The sequence below is a fragment of the Pelophylax lessonae genome, assembly GCF_965119305.1.
Source record: "Pelophylax lessonae genome assembly, chromosome: 9".
NCBI classification, from domain to species: domain Eukaryota; kingdom Metazoa; phylum Chordata; class Amphibia; order Anura; family Ranidae; genus Pelophylax; species Pelophylax lessonae.
Genome location: NC_138776.1, coordinates 258648117 through 258669112, shown reverse-complemented (window position 1 = coordinate 258669112; position 20996 = coordinate 258648117). Strand labels below are relative to the sequence as shown.

At 45.6% G+C, this 20996-nt stretch overlaps 2 protein-coding genes across 2 annotated transcripts in view; both read right to left on the bottom strand.

Annotated features, from left to right (window-relative positions):
* The window catches only part of LOC309564409 (uncharacterized protein), a 121571-nt gene that overhangs the window by 54934 nt on the left and 45641 nt on the right, over positions 1-20996 (bottom strand). Inside the window, exons 3-4 of the mRNA XM_082269037.1 lie at positions 9659-10120; positions 9263-9550 (exon numbers count right to left, since the gene is read on the bottom strand). Of these exons, the coding sequence (XP_082125163.1) occupies positions 9263-9550; positions 9659-10120 (750 nt within the window). The remainder of the gene's footprint in view (positions 1-9262; positions 9551-9658; positions 10121-20996) is intronic.
* Positions 1-20996, bottom strand: part of LOC309562832 (uncharacterized protein) — a 119105-nt gene that overhangs the window by 54753 nt on the left and 43356 nt on the right. The window lies entirely within an intron of this gene.

Here is a 20996-nt window from a genome sequence, read left to right as displayed (position 1 = left end):
TTTCAATGTAGTGACCAGCATACATGCCCCTTTCAATGCAGTGACCAGCATACATGCCCTTTTCAATGTAGTGACCAGCATACATGCCCATTTCAATGCAGTTACCAGCATACATGCCCCCTTTCAATGTAATGACCAGCATACATGCCCCCTTTCAATGCAGTGACCAGCATACATGCCCCCTTTCAATGTAGTGACCAGCATACATGCCCCTTTCAATGTAGTTAGTGACCAGCATACATGCCCCTTTCAATGTAGTTAGTGACCAGCATACATGCCCCTTTCAATGTAGTGACCAGCGTGCATGCCCCCTTTCAATGTAGTTAGTTACCAGCGTGCATGCCCCCTTTCAATGTAGTTAGTGACCAGCGTACATGCCCTTTTCAAGAGACCAGCAGAGACCAGTGTGCGTGCGTGCCCCTTTTAATGCAGTGTGCCCCCCCCCAGACCAGTGCACTTACCTGGAGCCCTGGAGCAGTCCCAGCAGCGGCTTCTCTTCAGTCCCCCGGCGGCGCGTCTCCACGAGTCCTCCCGCCTCCTCCTCGGCCAATGGCATGGGGTTTGCCTTGCGGCCAATCAGGAAGCCCGTATCCGACGCGCTCCCTGATTGGCCAGGAGGAGGATCCGTGTGACAATAGCGAATTTTCATTCGCTATTGTCACACAATGGGTGGGCTCGGGACGCACTGCTCTGCACCCCGGGTCCACCCTTTGCATCGCCCTATTAGAGCCTCAATAGAAGGGACATTCTTCTCACTGGTCACCCATGTAGGGGACATCCTTCCCACTATCCACCAATGCAAGGAGCATTCTTCCCACTGATCACCAATGTAAGGGACATTCTTCCCACTGGCCGCCAATGTAAGGAGCATTCTTCCCACTGATCACCAATGTAAGGGACATTCTTCCCACTGGCCACCAATGTAAGGAGCATTCTTCCCACTGACCACCAATGTTAAGATGACATTCTGCCCTCTAATCACCAATGAAAGGTAAATTCTTCCCACTGGCCATCATTGTAGGGGAACATTCTTCCCACTAACCACAAATGTAAGGAACATTCTTCACACTGGCCACTAAAGTAGGGGAACATTCTTCCCAATTTTGTTTATTAAAAGTCTTGCAATCAATAAGCATAAAATCAATATACATAAATAAATATATACATATTTACATGAAAAGGGGGGAAAAAAAAAAATACATAGCAAATTCTGTTCTCAAATAAAGACTGCCTTTACAGCAAAAACAAAACTCACATCATGAAACACATCATTACCGGGAAAAATAATCTTAATAAGACTCACACCACCACACCAGACATCAAACCTGCGAGGTCAAGAAACAAAACCACTCCCATTATGCATGCAGCCCTTCTTCAAAAATGAAGATATTAACTAACAAAAGCTAAGGGCGTGAAAGAAATAGCATAGGAAAAAAGCTTTTCACCCAGAGATGGACAGTTCACCAAAAGCAGGTCTGATATTCCTCCACGCCCTTATCCAGACCGCTCGAGGCTCCCTGCCCTTCTCAAGACCCCGAATCTTCCCAACCTCACCCAGAATATCGTACACCACCACCTCGACAGGGAGGACTTTCTTCCGCAGGGTAATCTGGCACCGTGCATTCCACGTGAAGTAACGGACAACTATACTAACTAGAAAAAGTGTATCCAAATCAAAATCCCAGCGAGTCGGGAATGCCCCGTACACCCACTCCGCATAACTCATGCGATAGAGAAAGGGGATGCCTAGAGCCCTCCCCAACCTTTTATACACCTCTATGTTAAAGGGACACTGGAGCAAAAAGTGGTCCATAGACTCCACTTTACCAACACACTCCGCTCTAGGACAATCCCGATCATCCACAGGGCGATGCTTCAGGTTCCCTCTCACATAGAGCCTTCCGTGGAAAGCGAGCCAGGCTTGATCCCTAAACTTCAAAGGGATTCTTCCTAAGTTAATTAAACGCAACCCCTCCCTCATTACGGGGCCTGGGCAATCCCTTAAGGTCAGCGACACACTGAAAGCAGAGCCCAAAATCCTCTTCTCCAGAAGCTTTCTGGGGAGGGACTTGATATCCCCCACTGTCACCTGCCACTGCCTAAGTATTTTCAGACACGGGGCAACATAAGCCGGAAGCTTGCCATGTCGGACTCTCAGACTTTTCACTGGCCCGCCATCTTCCCAGCATCGCAGAAAAGGCCTAAACCAAGATTGAAAAATACCCACCCATCCCGGCGGGGTCTCTGCTAACATATTACCAAGATTATACTTTAAAAAAAGCAGAGAAAAGAAAACTATAGGGTTGACCATTCCTAGACCACCCTCCCGCCTGGACAGGTAAGTTACATTGCGTTTGATCAGGTTCAGCCTATTTCCCCATAACAGTTGGAAAAAGCAGCTGTACACCCTTGCATAGAGAGATTCCGGCAAGATACAGACAAAGCTGACATATAAAAAGATTGGGATCAGGTAAGTTTTAATCAAGTCAACCCTTTCCCTCAAGGAAAGTTTCCATTTCTTCCAGCTTGCCACCTTGGCATTGGCATTCAACAACCTGCTTTCCCAATTTCGGTGACCATAGTCACCAGGACCAAATTTGATGCCCAACACTTTAATTTCCTGCTGGGGCTCTGGGAAGGCATCCGGAAGTTCGAAGCTTTCACCCTCCTCACCCATCCAGAAAACTTCACTCTTTTCATGATTGATTTTAGAGCCAGAAGCCTCAGTGTACTGCTCTATCACAGAGACCACCTCCTGCGCCTCCTCCATCCCAGAGATAATAACAGACACATCATCGGCATAGGCCACGACCTTCAAAGGCGGCACACCAGCAATGCCCAAAGGCACCCCACACAACGATCCACTCTCTAACCTTCTTATGAAGGGGTCGATTGCGAATACATATAGCAGGGGGCTCAAAGGACACCCCTGGCGCACACCAGAGCCAACCTCAAAAGGCCGTCCAACCCAACCATTAACAAGTGGGAAGCTCTCAGCCCCTTTATATAATGTTTTCAGCCAATCAATAAACCTCCCCTGCAGGCCGTATCTACCAAGTAGCAAATACAGGTACTCATGATTGACTCGATCAAAAGCCTTCGCCTGATCCAATGCCAGCAAGTACTTTCTCCATCCAGCAGCCCTGCATCGCTCCAAAGCCTCCCGGACAGCTAAAATTGCTGAAAAGGTACTTCTGCCCTGGACCGAGCAGTGCTGATGATTGGACAACAAATCGCCTGCTACTGACGACAAGCGCCAAAAAAGAATCTTCGCCAAGATCTTTCTATCAACATTGAGAAGACTGATGGGGCGCCAGTTCTCAATTATTGAGGGGTCTTTACCTTTTGACAGAAGAATCACAGCGGATTGCCTCATGGAGGGAGGGAGAGAACCCTCTTCTAAACAGCTGTTATAAACCTCCGCTAAAAAGGGAGCCAGAATGGACTTAAAACACTTGTAAAATTCAGCTGTCAACCCATCTGGCCCAGGCGACTTTTTGGTAGCCAGCTTCTCTATAGCACGAACTACCTCATCCGCTGAAATTGGTTCTGTCAAATCCATCAAAGGCAATGTATCATTTCCCAATCCTGGAGTAGAATCCAGAAAGCTTTCCATCCTGTCCCGACTAAGGTCCTTTCTTCCCAGAAGGTCTGCGTAATATGACCTGAAGATCTCCAGGATCCCTGATCTGGACTTCACCAGGGAACCCGTACTGTCCCTCAGGCCTATGACCGTCTTAACTGCTATGCCTTGCTTACAGTTCTGGTAAGGATCAGGCGAGTGATATTTCCCATAATCTCTCTCCAGAACCAAGGAGGCATGCCGGTCGTATTGACACTTCCTAAGAAGAAGCTTTACCTCCGAGATCTCCCCTGGATCTCCTCCATACGAGACAAGACGATCAAGCTTCCTCCGCAAATGCTGGTAGGCAATATACATACCAAGCTGCTTCTTCTTACTTATGGCCTTGAAAAGTCCAATCGCCCTTTGTTTCACAAGCTCCCACCACTCTGACTTACTGCTGCAAAAGTCCAGAATAGAAACCTGTGCCTGAAAAAAATCCTCAAAGGATTGTCTTACCTCTACATCTTCCAGGAGAGCCGAATTCAGTTTCCAGGTACCCCTTCCCCTGGGTGGAGTGTCCGAGGCATTCAGAGTCACAGACAGCATACAGTGGTCAGAGAACTCCACCGCCCTCAACTCAGGAGCCGAGAAAGCAGAGTTCTCCTTTAAAAAAAACCTGTCTATCCTACTCTGACTATTCCCTCTCTGAAACGTGAATCCCGTGCTGCCAGGGCAGTGCTTAATGTGCACATCTACCAGGCCTGCTTGTCTAACCATATCTCTAAGAAAAACGCTATCATAACCCAGCCTGTCTATGGAGACCCCCCTGTCTTCAGGCCTAATTATGGTGTTAAAGTCACCTCCAAAGACAACCTGCTGGGATGTAAAAAGGAAGGGCTTGATCTTTGTGAAGAGGCATTTCCTGTCCCATTTTGACTGCGGTCCATAGATATTGATGAGGCGCAGGTCCTGCCCCCTAACAGAGACGTCTAAGACCATGCATCTCCCCATTTCTACCTCAATTATCCGCCGGCACGTTACCATATCGGTTTTAAAAAGAACCGCAACTCCGCTGCAAGGCTCAGCCGCAAGAGACCAAAAGGAGGGACCACATCTCCACTCCCTTTTTGCTAGATGGACATCGGCCAAAGTATTGAGCCAGGTCTCTTGCAAAAATAAAATCTCAGCATCAAACTCACTGAGCAAAAATAAGGCAATATCACGAGCTCTTGCAGATTTCACGCTGGCGACATTAATGGTCGCCACCTTTATCAGAGCGGGCACTGCCATCAGGATGATTGGGGTAGTCGTTTCTTAACCTCCACCACACTCTCATCACCCGAAACAGCTCTCTTTACACTATGTGACTCCCCCTCATCCATAGATGATAAAGAAGTGGATAAATCGGATACTAACTCCTCCCCTGATAAAACCGAAAATGTGTTGCCAAGAGGAACCCCTCCTGGCTCTAACTGTAAGGAGGAAACGACCGCTTTACTGGTTTTCCTCTTTTTCTTTTTCTTCCTCCTTGTCCTCTCCCACCCCTCCTCATCCGAATCCTCCACAACAGAGGGTGAGACATGGGACATGGACACCCCTCCCTCAACCCCATCGACCCCACCACCATCCAGCACCCCTGCACCCTCTTGGCCGCGTTTGCGGTGTCGAGAGACAGGGACTGGAGGTGGAGTAGGCCGAGGGGGAAGATCCACTATACCCGCCCCCCCAGCAGCTTCCGCTAGTCTGGAGGATCTACGCACAGTAGATGTAGGAACAACAGGAGGGACAGACTCAGGGACCACATCACTAGGGGAAACAAAATCTGACACAACAGACACAGGAAGGACAGACTCAGGGACCACCTCACTAGGGGAAACAGAATCTGACACAACAGACACAGGAGGGGCAACAACAATTTCCTCTCTAACTTCAGCTGCTTCATCTTCTTTATCAAGCCTCTGCAGCTCAGTCTCCAATCCTGGCAAGTTATGCAGTGCCTCTGGGCACTGGCTATATGGATGACCCAGCTGCTGGCACAAATTGCACCGAATCTGGGTGCATTCTCTGGCCAAATGGCCTAAATCCTGGCACAGTGAGCACTTCTTGTGGGTGCAGGACGATGCAAAGTGGCCTTTATCACCACATTTATTACATACCTTAGGCTGACCTTGGTAGAAAATGGTCAGCCTATCCCTACCCAGAAAGGCTGAGCAGGGAAGGTGCTGAACTACATCGCCCAGCACCCCCAATTTTAGTGACACTGTCCAGGCCCCTGTCCATATCCCATGCTCATCAAGGACCTTCCGCAGTGGAGTGAGGACCTCGCCATATCGGCGTAGCCATACTAATAAATCAGCCTCTGGTATGGATTCGTTACGCACCAAGATGGTCACCGACTTTATCAGAGGCTGCCTTGAGATCACCTTTGGCACCAAACCACTCCACTGCTGAAGGCCCTTGCACCTCCTAAATCTCTCCCAAAAGAGATCCAAACTCTCAGGTTTCACAAACGACAAATCAAATTCATAACTTCCCACCGGGCAAATCAAAGCAAAAATGTCACAGGCTTTAAACCCCATTTCCAAGACCAACTCGGCCACTCTCCCCCTTACTGGCGGCGTTCCATCGCCCTCCCACCGCAACTGAACCACATTCCTCCTCCTATACCCACTAACCAACCCCCCAACAAACCTCCTTGAATTGCGATTACTAACCAAATCCCCACCACCCACCCTGGTGCGACTCCCCAAAGCTGAAGCATAGCTTCCAACATTCCTCCCAGCAGAAAATCCATCAGTTTGTTTTGAAACATCCGACACAGACATAACAGATAACGATTGTACAGATCCGGGATTGATCTGTACAATCGATAAATCTTTCCTCTGCTGAGCAGGGGGAGAAATGTCATTTCTATTTTTCCCAGCAATATTATCCCCTTCACCACCACCCACCACATTCATTGCTTTATGATTATTGTCATTTTTAATACTTGCTGGGATATTTGTTGTCTTCACAGCAGAATCCATAGTTGGTGCTGCACTGGTAAGAGTTTCAGCTGTCATCTTCTCTTCCACTGGGACAGGGTTTTCAGCTGTGGAAATGGAATTCAGTTCTAGCACAGCAGCAGGTAAAACACTGCAGGTAACTTCCATGGCTGCTTCCATTCCAAAAACAGCAGCATGCTGATCCCCTCCCCCACCAGCAATCAGCCCTGAAACACTGGGAAGCTCTGGTGAAAGTGAAACAGACTCCTTGGAGCTGGCAGCCATTTTGCTTTCAGAGGGACTACTGGTCTCAGCCAGACCAGCAAAATCCATGTCTGGGGTGTCAGATGCAGGTCCATCCATATTCACCTGATGGTCCGGGGATTTCACGGTCAGGGATTTTCCCTGCATGTCTGTACTGGTTGTGTTCACAGCAGAATCTCCAATAGGTAGCTGTAGGCAAAGCTCCTTCTCACCTGGGACACCATCCACTACAGCAGGTGGGGCAGACATGTTGGATGGCAGCATGGTATACTGGGATTTCTCCACCAGTACTGGCTTTGCTGGTTTGTATCTCCTCTGCCCATCCACAGGGATTTCTGATGGATCATCAGTGAATGCAAACTTATCTGCTCTCAGGGGGGACTCCATCTCCTGGATAAATGTCAGGGATCCATGCCCACTCTCAACCCCCTGGCTGGTTGCCGCTGGCGATTCCCAGTTCTGGCATGGGGGGAGAGGTGCAGAGGCAGATGGAGCCTGGTCATCCATTAACTGAGGCTGCTGATCCACAGAACTTGCTGATGCTTGGCTGGCAAATCTCCTCTCATTATCAAATTTTTCTTTAAACACTCCGCTTCTATCTTTCAACTTTTCCAGTAATAAAGATTGTTTCTTTACCTTATCTTCCAATTCCTGTAGCTCAGGCTTCATGGCTGTGCGATTTTTACTCCAGGCCTGGCAGTATTTGGCTCTGAAGGATTTATGTTCAGCCTTCAAAACTTTAAGTTTTTCTTCAGCTCTCCCAATCGCCCTAAAACGATTGATAACCTTCTGGCTGAAGACATCCGCATTCTCACCAGGGCCTGGACCCACAGACAGGTCCTCCACCTCCTCCTCACTAGGCCCCGTGTCATCAGGGGGATCCCTCCCAGGGCCTCCCCCAGGATCAGGCATTGTTCCTGGGCCAAGCTAGCAAGCAAGGCCCAGGCTTGAAAAGGGCTGGTTCTCTGAGAGAGCTCTTTGGGTGTGTCCTCCTCCTTCTTCCCACTGACCTCCAATGTAAGGAGCATTCTTCCCACTGACCACCAATGTAAGGAAACGTTCTAATTGGCTGCCAACATAAGTGGACATTCTTTCAATTGGCCACCTATGTAGGAGAACATTCTTCCCAATAACTACCCATGTAAGTAGACATTCTTCTCTCTGGCCACCCATGTAATGGAACATTCTTCCCTCTAATCACCAATGTAAGGGACATTCTTGCAAATAACAACCAATGTATGGGGAGCTACAATTTTCCCTTTCAACATTTTTTTCCTGGTCATTATTAGTAATTTCAGTTTACAAGCAGTAAAACATTTTGGAGGAGGGGGGGGGGGGGATGTTACAAATAATCAGCTCTGCATGTCTGATACACTAGGAACACCACTGATATTAGCTGTGGAATTAATTGGAAAAAAAAATCACAGTGACACATATTGGGATAGTCAATTTCGCAGCTTTAATCAATGCAGTAAAATCTCTGAGACAGTGACAAGACAGAAGACATCAGAATATCTGATTAGCAAATATCAAAACCAAGCTTAAATCTAGATAAAATCTCATATCATTTAAGTAAAAAAATATATATATGGCATGTATTAATAATTATACATTGGCTAAAGTAATGGAAAGCCAGTTTTTTTCAGTAAAGCAACAATGGTGTACAGCATGGGTGTCCAGCCTGTGGCCCTTCAGCCGTTATGGATCTACAGGACCAATGGGGCTTTGTAAGGAAAGTCCCATAAGGCATTTAGAGGCTGACAGTTGCAAGCATGACTCCCAAAGGCAGAGGCATGATAGAACGTGGCTCCCAAAGGCAGAGGCATGATGGAACTTGGCTCCCAAAGGCAGAGGCATGATGGAACTTGGCTCCCAAAGGCAAAGGCATGATGGAACTTGGCTCCCAAAAGCAGAGACACGATGGGACTTGTAGGTCCGCAACAGCTGGAGGGCCGCAGGTTGGGCACCCATAGTGTACAGCAATAACCAATGGCAACTCATAAAAAGAGCTGTCAACATATTGCCATTTCTGGCCATGTTGAATTACCACAGTTTAGTTCTGTGGTGCCACACCAGCTGCTGACTAGGCCCATGCTTGTAATTACACTAATAGAAATAACACTGAAGGTCCAGCCCATTTCCAGCCCATTCACATTGTTTTAAAAAGAGCCCTGATAAAGGGGGTGCATTTGGATGCCGAAACGCGTTGGTTACTCTTTGGATTGGATTAAAGTCACATTTTGATCTCTTAGCAGTGGCCTGGCACTTAAATTTTTAGTTTTTTTAGTTTTTTGATGCCGCCTATGTGAGCGTGGGATCAAGTCAGCACTCTCTTTAGAGAACCATATTGCTATAATTTAATCCCCACAGGCCAAAAAACATCAATATATTTTTGTAATGCACATAATATGCCAGACTTGTTAGCCTGTGTGAATTCTCTGGTGCTGACTAAGCGCTCTTCTATAGCTGAAACATTTCCCGCACTCGAAACATAAGAAAGGGCGCTCCCCTGTGTGAATTCTCTGGTGTATAATAAGTTCTCCCTTCTGAATGAAACCTTTCCCGCACTCTGAACATGAATAAGGACGTTCACCTGTATGAATCATCTGGTGTCTAACAAGAAAAGTGTTTCGAATGAAACATTTCCCACACACTGAACATGAAAAGGGAAGTTCGCCATTGTGCATTTTCTGGTGTTTGCGAAGGTTTCCTTTCAGGTTGAAGCACTTTCCGCACTCTGAACAGGAAAATGGACGCTCACCTGTGTGAATCCTCTGGTGCTTATGGAGGTCTCCGCTGTGAATGAAACATTTCCCGCACTCTGAACACGAATAGCGACGCTCACCTGTGTGAATTCTATGGTGTTTAAGGAGGTGTCCTTTCTCAATAAAACACTTTCCGCACTCTGAACATGAGAAAGGACGTTCAGATGTGTGAGTTTTCTGGTGTCTAAGAAGTGCTCTGTTTTCATTGAAAGATTTCCCGCACACTGTACATGACAAGGAACTCACTCCTGTGTCAACTCCTTTTTGGCTTAAAAAAGATTTTTTGGGATTAGAAGGACATGTTGGTCTATCCACAGTGTGAGCTCTCTTGAGGACATCTGGATTAACAGAATGTGATTGAATAGCAGATTCCTCAACATTGGCAGGATCAATTATTCTCTCTAGATTGTAAGGCCTGTGAGGTGTACTTTGAGTAATGGGATTTACTCCTTGAGAACATTGAGCAATACCATTATCTTCTGCATTATAACCTGGAGATAACATCGTACGTCCCTCTGAGGTATTCCAGACCCTGTGTCCACCTGTTGGAAATCAATTTTTGAATAAATGTTACAAGTATTACTCATGCCTTGCTTGATGATTGATATAGGTTGGTCTACAACCCAACAGTTTTAATTAACTTTGGTATAATATTGGGTAACAGTGTTTGAGCAGTGTGAGAATACAGATGGATCTTCCCTCACCTCAATTCTTTAAAAAAGCATGAAAATATACCAAAGAACATGGAACACGATGTTACATTGAGTAATGGAGATGGACCTTTCATATGGTGTACAGTAGGGCTGCACGATATTGGGAAAAAAAAAATCACATTGCGATATTTTTTCCCCAACGATATATATTGCGATATTTATACCCGCCTCTTCCTGGTGTACATGGTACAGTCGCCTCCTCTCCGTATTTGGTACCTTCTTGGTGGCCTTGGCCCACGTGTGCTCCATCTGCCTCTTCTGTTTGTCCCTCAAGATCGGGCTGTGAAGTCGGTTCTCCCGGAGGGAGAAGGAATCTCTCTGGCTGGGGGCAGACAGAAACGCGGGAAGTGGGGGTACCGCTAAAAGTTGTAGTCCTCTCCACCAGGCAGCTCCTTCGCACCGGAAGCACACTCCCAGTCCCCACAATACACTTCCGCCCCACAGCACAGCGAACCAATCACGTCGTGAGTAGCGGCTAAGCGAACCAATCAGTTGTGCAGGCACGCATGATTGGTTCGCTGTGCCGCTGCTAACGGCACGCTGCCCACCGCTTAGTCAGGAGAACTAGCTGCAGTGCTGCCTTACATCATATGTTCGGCGATGTGACTATCGCCCAAGCTCGCAGCACGATAGTCGATATCACATCGACTATCGTTCAGCCCTAGTGTACAGTATCTCCTCCTCATTTGCTGGGAACATGACGTTATATTGAGGAATGGAGATGGACCTTATTTTATCCTTTATTTGCACTTTTTGTAATTTATTGGGGCTCTAATAGCCTCTATACCCCTCCTTGATATCTTTCAGACCACCTTCACAATGCTGACCACGCCAACATAAGTTTTATATCATATCTACTTTATTTGACCTTCTGGTCACATTCACTTCATATACTCAAGGTAAATATTTTCATGGTCCTTAAAGGGGTCTAAGTCAAATTCACAGGGAATCACTGTTCCTAGTTACTCCAACCCTTGGTGTTGTACTTTTATATTCTTTGCATTAGGTATCACAAATGTTTATACCCTTCTACATGTGAGCGGTCCATGTTGAGCCACTACTGACTGGTCATCGTGGTGCCCTGTCGATCCCTCCGGGCAGCTACTGCTACTATACTCTTCATACTCTTACGGAGCTCTATGCCCTGTCCGGGCTCTGGGAAAACTTGGGCATCCCTCCATACGGTAGCAATACCATTTTTATCCGACAGACCGATCCAATCCACTGGTTGGACACAAAGGGTAGGTCGATCCTCATAGAGCTGATATCGAAAGACAAAGTTTATAATTGTCGGCCTGTGTATATATAGTTGTACAAATGTCTGTTTGAAAGTATATCGAAGCAATTCTGTTTTCCTAGATACACTAGGCGATATGCAACTACACAGATATCTGTTTTACAATTTACTAAATCGCTTTACTTTTCTAGATACACTAGGTGCTCTATCTGGTAACTTTGGGTGACCCCTGAGGAAGGGCTTTCACGCCCGAAACGCGTAGGGTCGGTTCCGGTTCCACGATTGCCCTATGTACCTAAGTGTCCACATCTTGGTTCGGTATTCGGTCTGTCAAATGCATGCAATTTTAATGCCCTGTATGTGTATTTGTGTTTCTCTTTATATTGTGTTTTCACTACATGTCCCTTTGTATCAATAAAGTTATTATTTTTTACATAGTATACAGTGTCCAGCGGCATTTATAGTCCCATACCTTAAGGGGAACTCTTTTTGTATATACTGATCAGGGATGATGGCCGCTGTCACTGGGCACCGAGCATGAGAATACTTTCTATCCTCCTCATTTGTTGGGAACATGACGTTATATTGAGGAATGGAGATGGACCTTGCATATGGTGTACAGCAGTGTTTCTCAACTCCGGTCATCAGGGCACACTAAAGCTCCGTACACACGAGAAGAAATTCGACCGGGAATTTTCGTCCGACGACCGATCTGCCGATTTTCGGCTTGTTAGTATGATGCTTCCGACAACCGACTCCGACTTTTCGGCCTAAAAAAAATCTGGTGTGCAGGCTATAAAATGTTTGTCCTCTGTCAAAACACGTCCGATTTTCGTGCAGTCAGTACAGATTTCGACAGGGAAAAATCTTATGAGCAAGACTGGGCATGCTCAGAGAAGAAAGAAGACAAAGAAAGCAAACCAACACATGACATCACTTCTGAAGTAGAATTTTGTTGTGCGGGAAAATTCGTGTGCAGTCTAGGCACATTCCAACCAACAAAACACCACTCTGGACAAAAGACGGACGACCGATCGGCGGAAATTTGTTGCGTGTGTACTAAGCTTAACAGGCCAGGTTTGCAAGAAAACTGAAATACATCACAGGTGATATCATTTGCTGCTCAGTGATTGCAGTATTCTATTCTGCATCTCCCCAAGGTAATAGTTAAAATCTGGCCTGTTAGTGTGCCCTGAGGACTGGAGTTGAGAAACACTGGAATACAGTATCTCCTCCTCATTTGTTGGGAACATGATGTTTTATTGAGGAATGGAGATGGACCTTTCATATGGTGTACAGTATCTCCTCCTCATTTGTTGGGAACATGACGTTATATTAAGGAATGGAGATGGACCTTTCATATGGTGTACAGTATCAGTGTTTTTAAATACAGTAATTATAAATGGCTATTAAAATTTGTAGGAAAGATTATTGTAGATGGTTAACCTGGGGAGATCTCCGATAACCTTTTGGGATCCCTCCATGGATCAAATGCCAATATTTTGGGTGGGTGAATTCGATGGACTTGTGATTTTTAAAAAATAATTAACAGTTTAACATACTTTATACTTAATGTTAACTGTTTATGCGTTTAGTGTTTATTACTTACGCTTGTTGGTATAAAGTGATGATTCCTCCTGTTTACTTTTCATGGTCATCTCCCCCTCCTCGAAAGACTGCTGATCTCCACTCACCAATCTCTCTTTTTCTTCCTCTTTAACCTTAACTTTGATGTCCTTTAGTTTTTCATCCTAAAACCAAAAACAAGATAATATATATTTGAAGTAAGAAAAAAAGATTACATAGAAAACTTATATCTCAAAGTTTATAATACTTTATCAGGTCTACATGCTCAGTTCTACCTACCTGATGATGGTGAGGGATGGTGTGATCTTCCTGTGTGGAATCCCGGGAATACAGAGGACGGGGACATCTCTCTGGTTGGTTCCCATTACTGGATCCATCTGTAGGAAACACACACACTGACTGAATACATTGTTTCTATGTGTTTATCAGACGATGGGGGATCTAGGTGGATCCTCCGTACTGCTCTCTCCTTTACAATAAAGTCTCCTCTTACCCGGTGATGTGAGGGGCGGCTGATTCTCCATCATGACGTCCTTGTAGAGATCCTTGTGTCCTTCTATATACTCCCACTCCTCCATGGAGAAATAGACAGTGACATCCTGACACCTTATAGGAACCTGACACACACAATGATACAGTCACCATCCAGACACATCCCTTGTCTGTTACTGGAAAATGTCCCAGAATTCCCGGCACCGCTCACCTCTCCTGTCAGCAGATCAATGATCTTGTTGGTGACTTCTAGAATCTTCTTGGTACTGGTTACCTCTGTTGTCAGGCAGTGAGGTGGAGGCACGGTGATGGGTGATGTCCTGTGAAAACGGCTGCTGGGTGTTAATGGATCTCCAGATATTTTCTTCACTACTTTATAATCCTGTGTAAAGAGAGAAAGTAAATATTATTACTACAGACTTCCCAGAATCCTCCTCACCTCTCTGGTCAGGTCTGTATTTTATTATTAGCGATAAGAGTGATGTCATGTGACCTCCCAGAATCCTCCTCACCTCTCCGGTCAGCAGGTAGATGATCTCCAGGGTGAGGTCTAATATCCTCTCAGTCATGTGACTTTGTTCTTTGTCCATGCCTCTTTATAAGCTCATGAGACCTATACAGGGCTCTTTTCTCTGTAGACGTATAATAAACTGAGAATTATCTGGACTGTAAGGGGATAAATAATGTCTGCACAGAGTTTTTCTATAATTCTGACATCTCAGATTGCTTCTTATTTTACATTACAGGCCTCATTTAGGAATATGACTGACAGCCAACATTTTCTTTAAAGCACAACTCTAACCAAAACCTTTAATTTTAGGTTTAGATCAACAGGAGAAGCATTAGATCCTCTTTTCTTCTGTCTGAGTTGTGGTTGGAGAGATTTCCCTTTGATTAGCTTCTATTTGATCAACACCACACAAAATGGGATGCGAGGTAAAAAAAAAAAAAAAGAAAAGCCAAATTGGGATAAAGACTTAAGAGATTATAACCCTTTACTTCTCTATCGAAAACTTAACAAAGCTTTACCTGGAGGTCTCTGTGGTTAGATCTCTCCTCTGCCCTCCAAAGCATCTGATTAAACTGAGATTGGTTTGACCAAATGCTTTACAAGCTGATAACGGCTTATCAACATCAAACCGAAACCGGAGGTGACTATATCCTCATTGCTTGTGGTTTCTTACATCACAGAGGAAAAGTGGGTACCGATGTACCTTCTTCCCCTCCGAGTGCACTAGGGATCCAATTGGTGGCGGTACAGGAGAGCCCGTTAAAGATGGCGGGTGGAAAGGGGCCTCTTCCGCGCCCTGTAGAAGTGATCATTTGTTTGGCAATCCCGTACCTATTGGCCTTGACCAGTGGTCTCCAAATGGCAGCCCTTTGCTTGTCTTTATCTGGCCCTTGGAGCACTTTTCCTTCCACTGATTCAAGACACTCTTCTAGCCTCTGACAACAACAATGGGGCATAATTCTTGCTACTAACACCAATGATGGGGTTCTATACCTCCCACTGACACCAACAATGGGGCATAATTTCTGCTACTGACACCAACAATGAGGCACTATTTTTCCCACTGACACCAACGATGGGTCACTATTTCTCCTACTGATGCCAGAACAATATTCACTCCCAATGGCCACAGTTCGACCCCCCCCCCCCCCTAAGGCTTAAAGGACAGTAAACTGGCCCTTTGTTTAGAAAGTTTGGAGACCCCCTAATGTAAACCATTCCATTGTAGCTCTGGCTGCATGTTTTGGGTCGTTGTCCTGCTGGAAGGTGAACCTCCACCCAAGTCTCAAGTCAACAATGCGGTAAGCACTATTCCTTCCCCTAATACCAAAGATGCATTAATTACTCCCACTGATGCCAGGACAATTTTTACTCCCACTGGCCACAGTCCGGCCCCTCAAAAGTCTGAAGTACCATAAACTGGCCCTTTGCTTAGAAAGTTTGGAGACCCTTGGCCTAGACAGTGGCCATTATGGTCTTTTAACATCCGGTTTCCATTGACTTCAGTGGAGTTCACAATTGTTATCCAAACTTTTCTCGTTTTTTTGCAAACCTGCCTCAAGCTGACCCCAGGTATGTTCAGCTCATTCATTTTATTAGAAAATCGTGCAAAAATACCACTATTGAGAACAATCCTTTGATTTTCCGTCACTGCTTTGGAGAGCCAATATGGACTGTTCAGATGAACGTTTCCGAAGGGACATGTTGGAAAATGTTTCTTGTTAGTAATAATAATATCTGATTTTCATTTAGTACAGTATTCGTCCTATAAAAATTTGAACACGTAAGCCCACGTATGATCGGAAACACAGTTGCTACCACAGGCTAGACATAGACCGTAGCTACGGACCTGGGAGGTTGTCCTCTGTCCTTCAAGAAGTTTCATACCATTAATGGCATTCTCCTTTTCAAACATGGAACAAGGAAGCATCTGATTATCGAATAGTGTGCACTAGACTTTACTTATTATCTTGTGTGTAAAATTTCCAATGAATAACAAGAGCTGCATTTATCCGATCCTTTCTTCTAAGTATATCTGTGTGCAACTAAATGCGGGAGATAAAAGGATATGGGGGGTGGGGGGTGTAAATATAAAATTATATCTTATTACCTCCTCTGCTACCAGTTTTAGCAATGTCTCCTCTCTAGTTCCTCCCGACTGACCTCTGACCCGGAACTTCCTGTCTACACATTACATCACTTCCTGTCTGTGCGTTCCACTGACGACACCTAAGATCTCCTCCTTGTGGATAGAAAACTGCAGCCTACATTGTTTAAAGTGCAACTTTATTGAGCAAATAAAATACGTAAAGGCGAAGTTCATCTTTGGGGAAAAATTTTAACATTTGAATTCTGTCCGTGATACTTTCTTGCATGTACATTATTATTATTATTAATATTATAAAGGATTTATATAGCAAAATAGTGTAGCACTCCTAAAATATCTAGCTACCTTCATTAAGAGTGATGTATCAGTATGGATGTCACGCCACTTCCTCAAACTCAACCTTTCCCAAACTGAGCTTGTAATATTTCCCTCCTCCCCGATCCCCTCCCCGTGACTTCACCATCAAGATCAACAGCACAACCATTGGTCCCTCCACACACGCCAAGGTAATGGGTGTAATGCTAGACTCTGACCCATCCTACAGCCCCCACATCTAATCACTGGCTACATCTTGCCACCTTAACCCCCGCAACATCTCCAGAATTCACCCCTTCCTGACTAACAACGCCACAAAACAACTTATTCACTCCTTGGTAATTTTTTGCCTTGACTACGGCAACTCCCTCCTCAATGGCCTACCCTTACTCAGGCTATCCCCCCATTATTCTGATATGAATGCTGCTGCTAGACTAATACACCTTACTAACCAATCTGTGACTGCTGCCCCTTTCTGCCAATCCCTCCACTGGCTTCCTATCAGGGTACCAGGAAACCAGACCACACGAAGATTCAAGTAAAATAAAGCAGTTTTTTTAGAGCAACAACAATAAACGCACAGCAAGAGTGAGGAGCGATATCAGGAACAGCTGGGGTCAAGTCCAGAGCAGTCAGTCATACAAGCCGGGATCGAGTCTAGAAGCGGTTAGTCATCCAAGCCGGGGTCGAGTCCAGAGGCAGGTAATCTGCCGATGCGGAATCGAGAGCCAGGAAAGTCGTCAGCCTAACCAGGTCATGCACGGAGGAACACGGAGAACAGAATACTGCTAGCAGTGATGCACCTTGGAGCACAAACACAAGGGCAAGAACTGCAAGCCAACAGGAGATATACGTATATAGTCAGGTATGCAACATCATCACTGAGCGACACCCAGGCAGCAGGCAAGTGATGCTGCAAACAGAGTTTATAAAAGACAGCACTCTGCACATGTCCAAGATGGCTGCCAACAGGAAGGCAAAGTAAAACCTTGACACTTCGCCTACCCCATCTTAAAAATTTCAAATACTAACCACAGCATACAAGATTATCTACAACATCGCCCCCAGCTATACCACCAATCTCATCTGCAGATGTCGTCCAAATCGTCCTCTCCGTTCCTCCCAAGACCTCCTGCTCTCTAGCTCCCTTGTTACCTCCTCCCATGCTCACCTCCAGGACTTCTCCAGAAACAATGTAGTTAAATGGAAAAAAAGACTTTATTTATACACAAGATTAAAAATTGCTTCTATGTGCCACAGATGTCTGGTCTAGACAGAATATTCTATTGGTCACCTATCTAGGGGCATTGCTTGTGCACTGGTGTGCATTCATGTTGGAGCAGGAAGGGGCCATCCCCAAACTGTTCCCACAAAGTTGGGAGCTAGAAATTGTCCAAAATGTCTTGGTATGCGGACGCCTTAAGAGTTCCTATCACTGGAACTAAGGGGTCAAGCCCAACCCCTGAAAAACAACCCCACACCATAATCCCCCCTCCACCAAATGATTTGGACCAGTGCACAAAGTACGATCCATAAAGACATGGATGATCGAGTTTGGGGTGGAGGAACTTGACTGGTCTGCACAGAGTCCCGACTTCAACCCGATTGAACACCTTTTGGGATGAATTAATGTGGAGACTGCGAGCCAGGTAGGCCTTCTCATCCAACATCAGTGCCTGACCTCACAATGCACTTCTGGATGAATGGTCAAACGTTTCCATAGACACACTCCTAAACCTTGTGGGCAGCCTTCCCAGAAGAGTAGAAGCTGTTATAGCTGCAAAGGGTGGGCCAACTCAATATTGAACCCTACGGACTAAGACTGGGATGCCATTAAAGTTCATGTGCGTGTAAAGGCAGGCGTCCCAATACTTTTGACAACATAGTGTAGATCTATATTCATACCCTGCCGCAAGTGGCGCATCTGTACGATGTGGACAACCTACTATAGCAACACCGACACTCAAGCCAGTCATAGATGGATCGAAATTTGGCTGGTTCAGAACCGGACGAACTATTATTCCTTTTATGGGCAGGCTGGTTGTTCTGAAGTCAATCTATTGATTTTTTTCATGCTATAGCTGGAAGCAGTAATCGTATTCTGAAGGTCAGAATACGATAGCACAGTGGGAGGGATTCCTCCATCAACTGAATGTATTGATGGGGGAATCAAGCGATTTACAAACCAATGGTTGAAGGAAAGAAAATTGCCAAATGTATGGCCTGCCTTAAAGAGAAACAAATGCTATTGAAATTGCCAGTAAATAACAGCTTACAACTTTGGATACTTATTTCTGTCTGTAATCAAAGTGGCCGGGGATTCCATTCATCAATACATGACCCTTATCTCAGATGAGGGTCTGCTATAGATGTTAATAGAGCAGCCACACAAAGTAAAAATATAAAATAAGGTAAAGTCCCCTCCAAATTCTACACCAGACCCTTCAAGTCTGGAAAAGACTTTACTCCCCCCCCCCTCCCGCCATATAGGGAAATGACTGCTGCAGGGTGGTTTTATTGTTCTGGGAAGACGTTATATTGCACGGCGCATCCCCGATATCAGTAAAGAGAAAATGACGAGGCTCTTTTCCTATGTGATCAACTGATAACATGTAAAAAAGGAAATGCCGGTTATCAGCTCTCCCCGGCTCACACTGACAGAGAGTGAGGAGAGGAGAGCCGATCAGCGCCATTCCTCACAGGGTGGACCTGTACAAATAATCAGTGCAGCCCCAACAGTGCCCATCAGTGATGCCAGTCAGTTACCAGCAGTGTTGTCAATCAGTACCCATGAATGATGCCAGTCAGTGTCCAGCAGTGTTGCCAATCAATACCCAGCAGTGTTTCCAGTCAGTGCCCATCAGTGATGCCAGTCAGTGCCCAGCAGTGTCGCCAATCAGTGCCCATCAGTAATGCCAATCAGTGCCATCAGTGATGCCAGTCAGTGACCAGCTGTGTTGCTAATCAGTACCCATCAGTGATGCCAGTCAGTGACCAGCTGTGTTGCTAATCAGTACCCATCAGTGATGCCAGTCAGTGACCAGCTGTGTTGCTAATCAGTACCCATCAGTGATGCCAGTCAGTGCCCAGCAGTGTCTCCAGTCAGTGCCCAGAAGTGTAGCCAATCAGTACCCATCAGTGATGCCAGTCAGTGCCCATCAGTGATGCCAATCAGTGACCATCAATGATGCCAATCAGTGCCTGCTGATTAGTGCCACCCATCAGTGCTGCCAATCATTGTTCATCACTGCTGTCTATCAGTGCCCATCAGAGCCATCTATCAGTGCCCATCAGTGCTGCATATTATTGCCTCCTCATCATTGCCACCCCATCAGTGCCATCTCATCAGTGCTGCTTATCAGTGCCCATCAGTGGATCCTATCATTGCCCATCAGTGCAGCCTCATCAGTGAAGGAGAAAAAGTATTTCTTTACAAAATTTTCTAACAGAAAATAAGAAACCTTTTTTTTTTTTTTTCAACATTCTCTGTCTTTTTTAGCAAAAAAAAACAGTGGCGATTGAATACCACCAAAAAAAAAAAAAAAAAAGCTCTATCTGTCTAAAAAAAAAAATGAAAAATAATTGTTTGGGTACAGCATTGCATGACCATGAAATTGTCAATGAAAGTGTGACAGCACTGAAAACGAAAAAATTGGCCTTGGCAGGAAGAGGGGAAAAATTGCCCATCAGTGAAGTTGTTAACGAGGACTGCATGCAAAAAAAAAATAAGAAGAAAAAAGTCTTCCCAAAATCCATGGCAGACCCTTATTCAAGCATGCAGCCTGACAGAACAAGAAAGGGGGTTGTGGGTATTTGCCCCCCTTTTCCTAACTCCTAAACCACACAAGGCCACATGCGCTCAACACTTGGAAGGTATCTTGCCAGGAGGGGGTGGCCACCTGGCAAAGAACCTTGTCCCCATGTTAATGTAGACAAGGGCCTCTTCCCCACAACCCTGGCCCAGTGGTTGTGGGGGTCTGCAAGCAGAGGGACATTATCGGAATCTGGAAGCCTACCTTAAAAATAAGGGGGGCGCCAGATACCACCTCGAAACACACAAGGATGATTTGTCTACTAATTGCCAAAAAAGGAAATAAAGATATTACACTCCTTGCAAGTCCTTTATTAAAAAAAAAATAATAAAAATGTCCCACGATGTACATCCATTGTCAATCACATTATTCAGTGATGCAGATCCTTGTCAATCACAATCAATGGCACCTACCAGTTCACTGAGGGAAAAAATCTAGGTGCCCACAGCCCTTATAATGAAAGCCTGAGGATAGTGTAGCTCAGGGTAGTAGTTGCTGCCATTCAGAAGCACAACCTTGGAGTGAAGATAGTGAAATGAATGGCACCCACCAGTTCACTGAAAGAAAAACCTCACCAGCTGACTGGCATGTCTGATCCCGACTCTACACTTATCGCCATGTGGCCATAATTGGGCAATGACGTT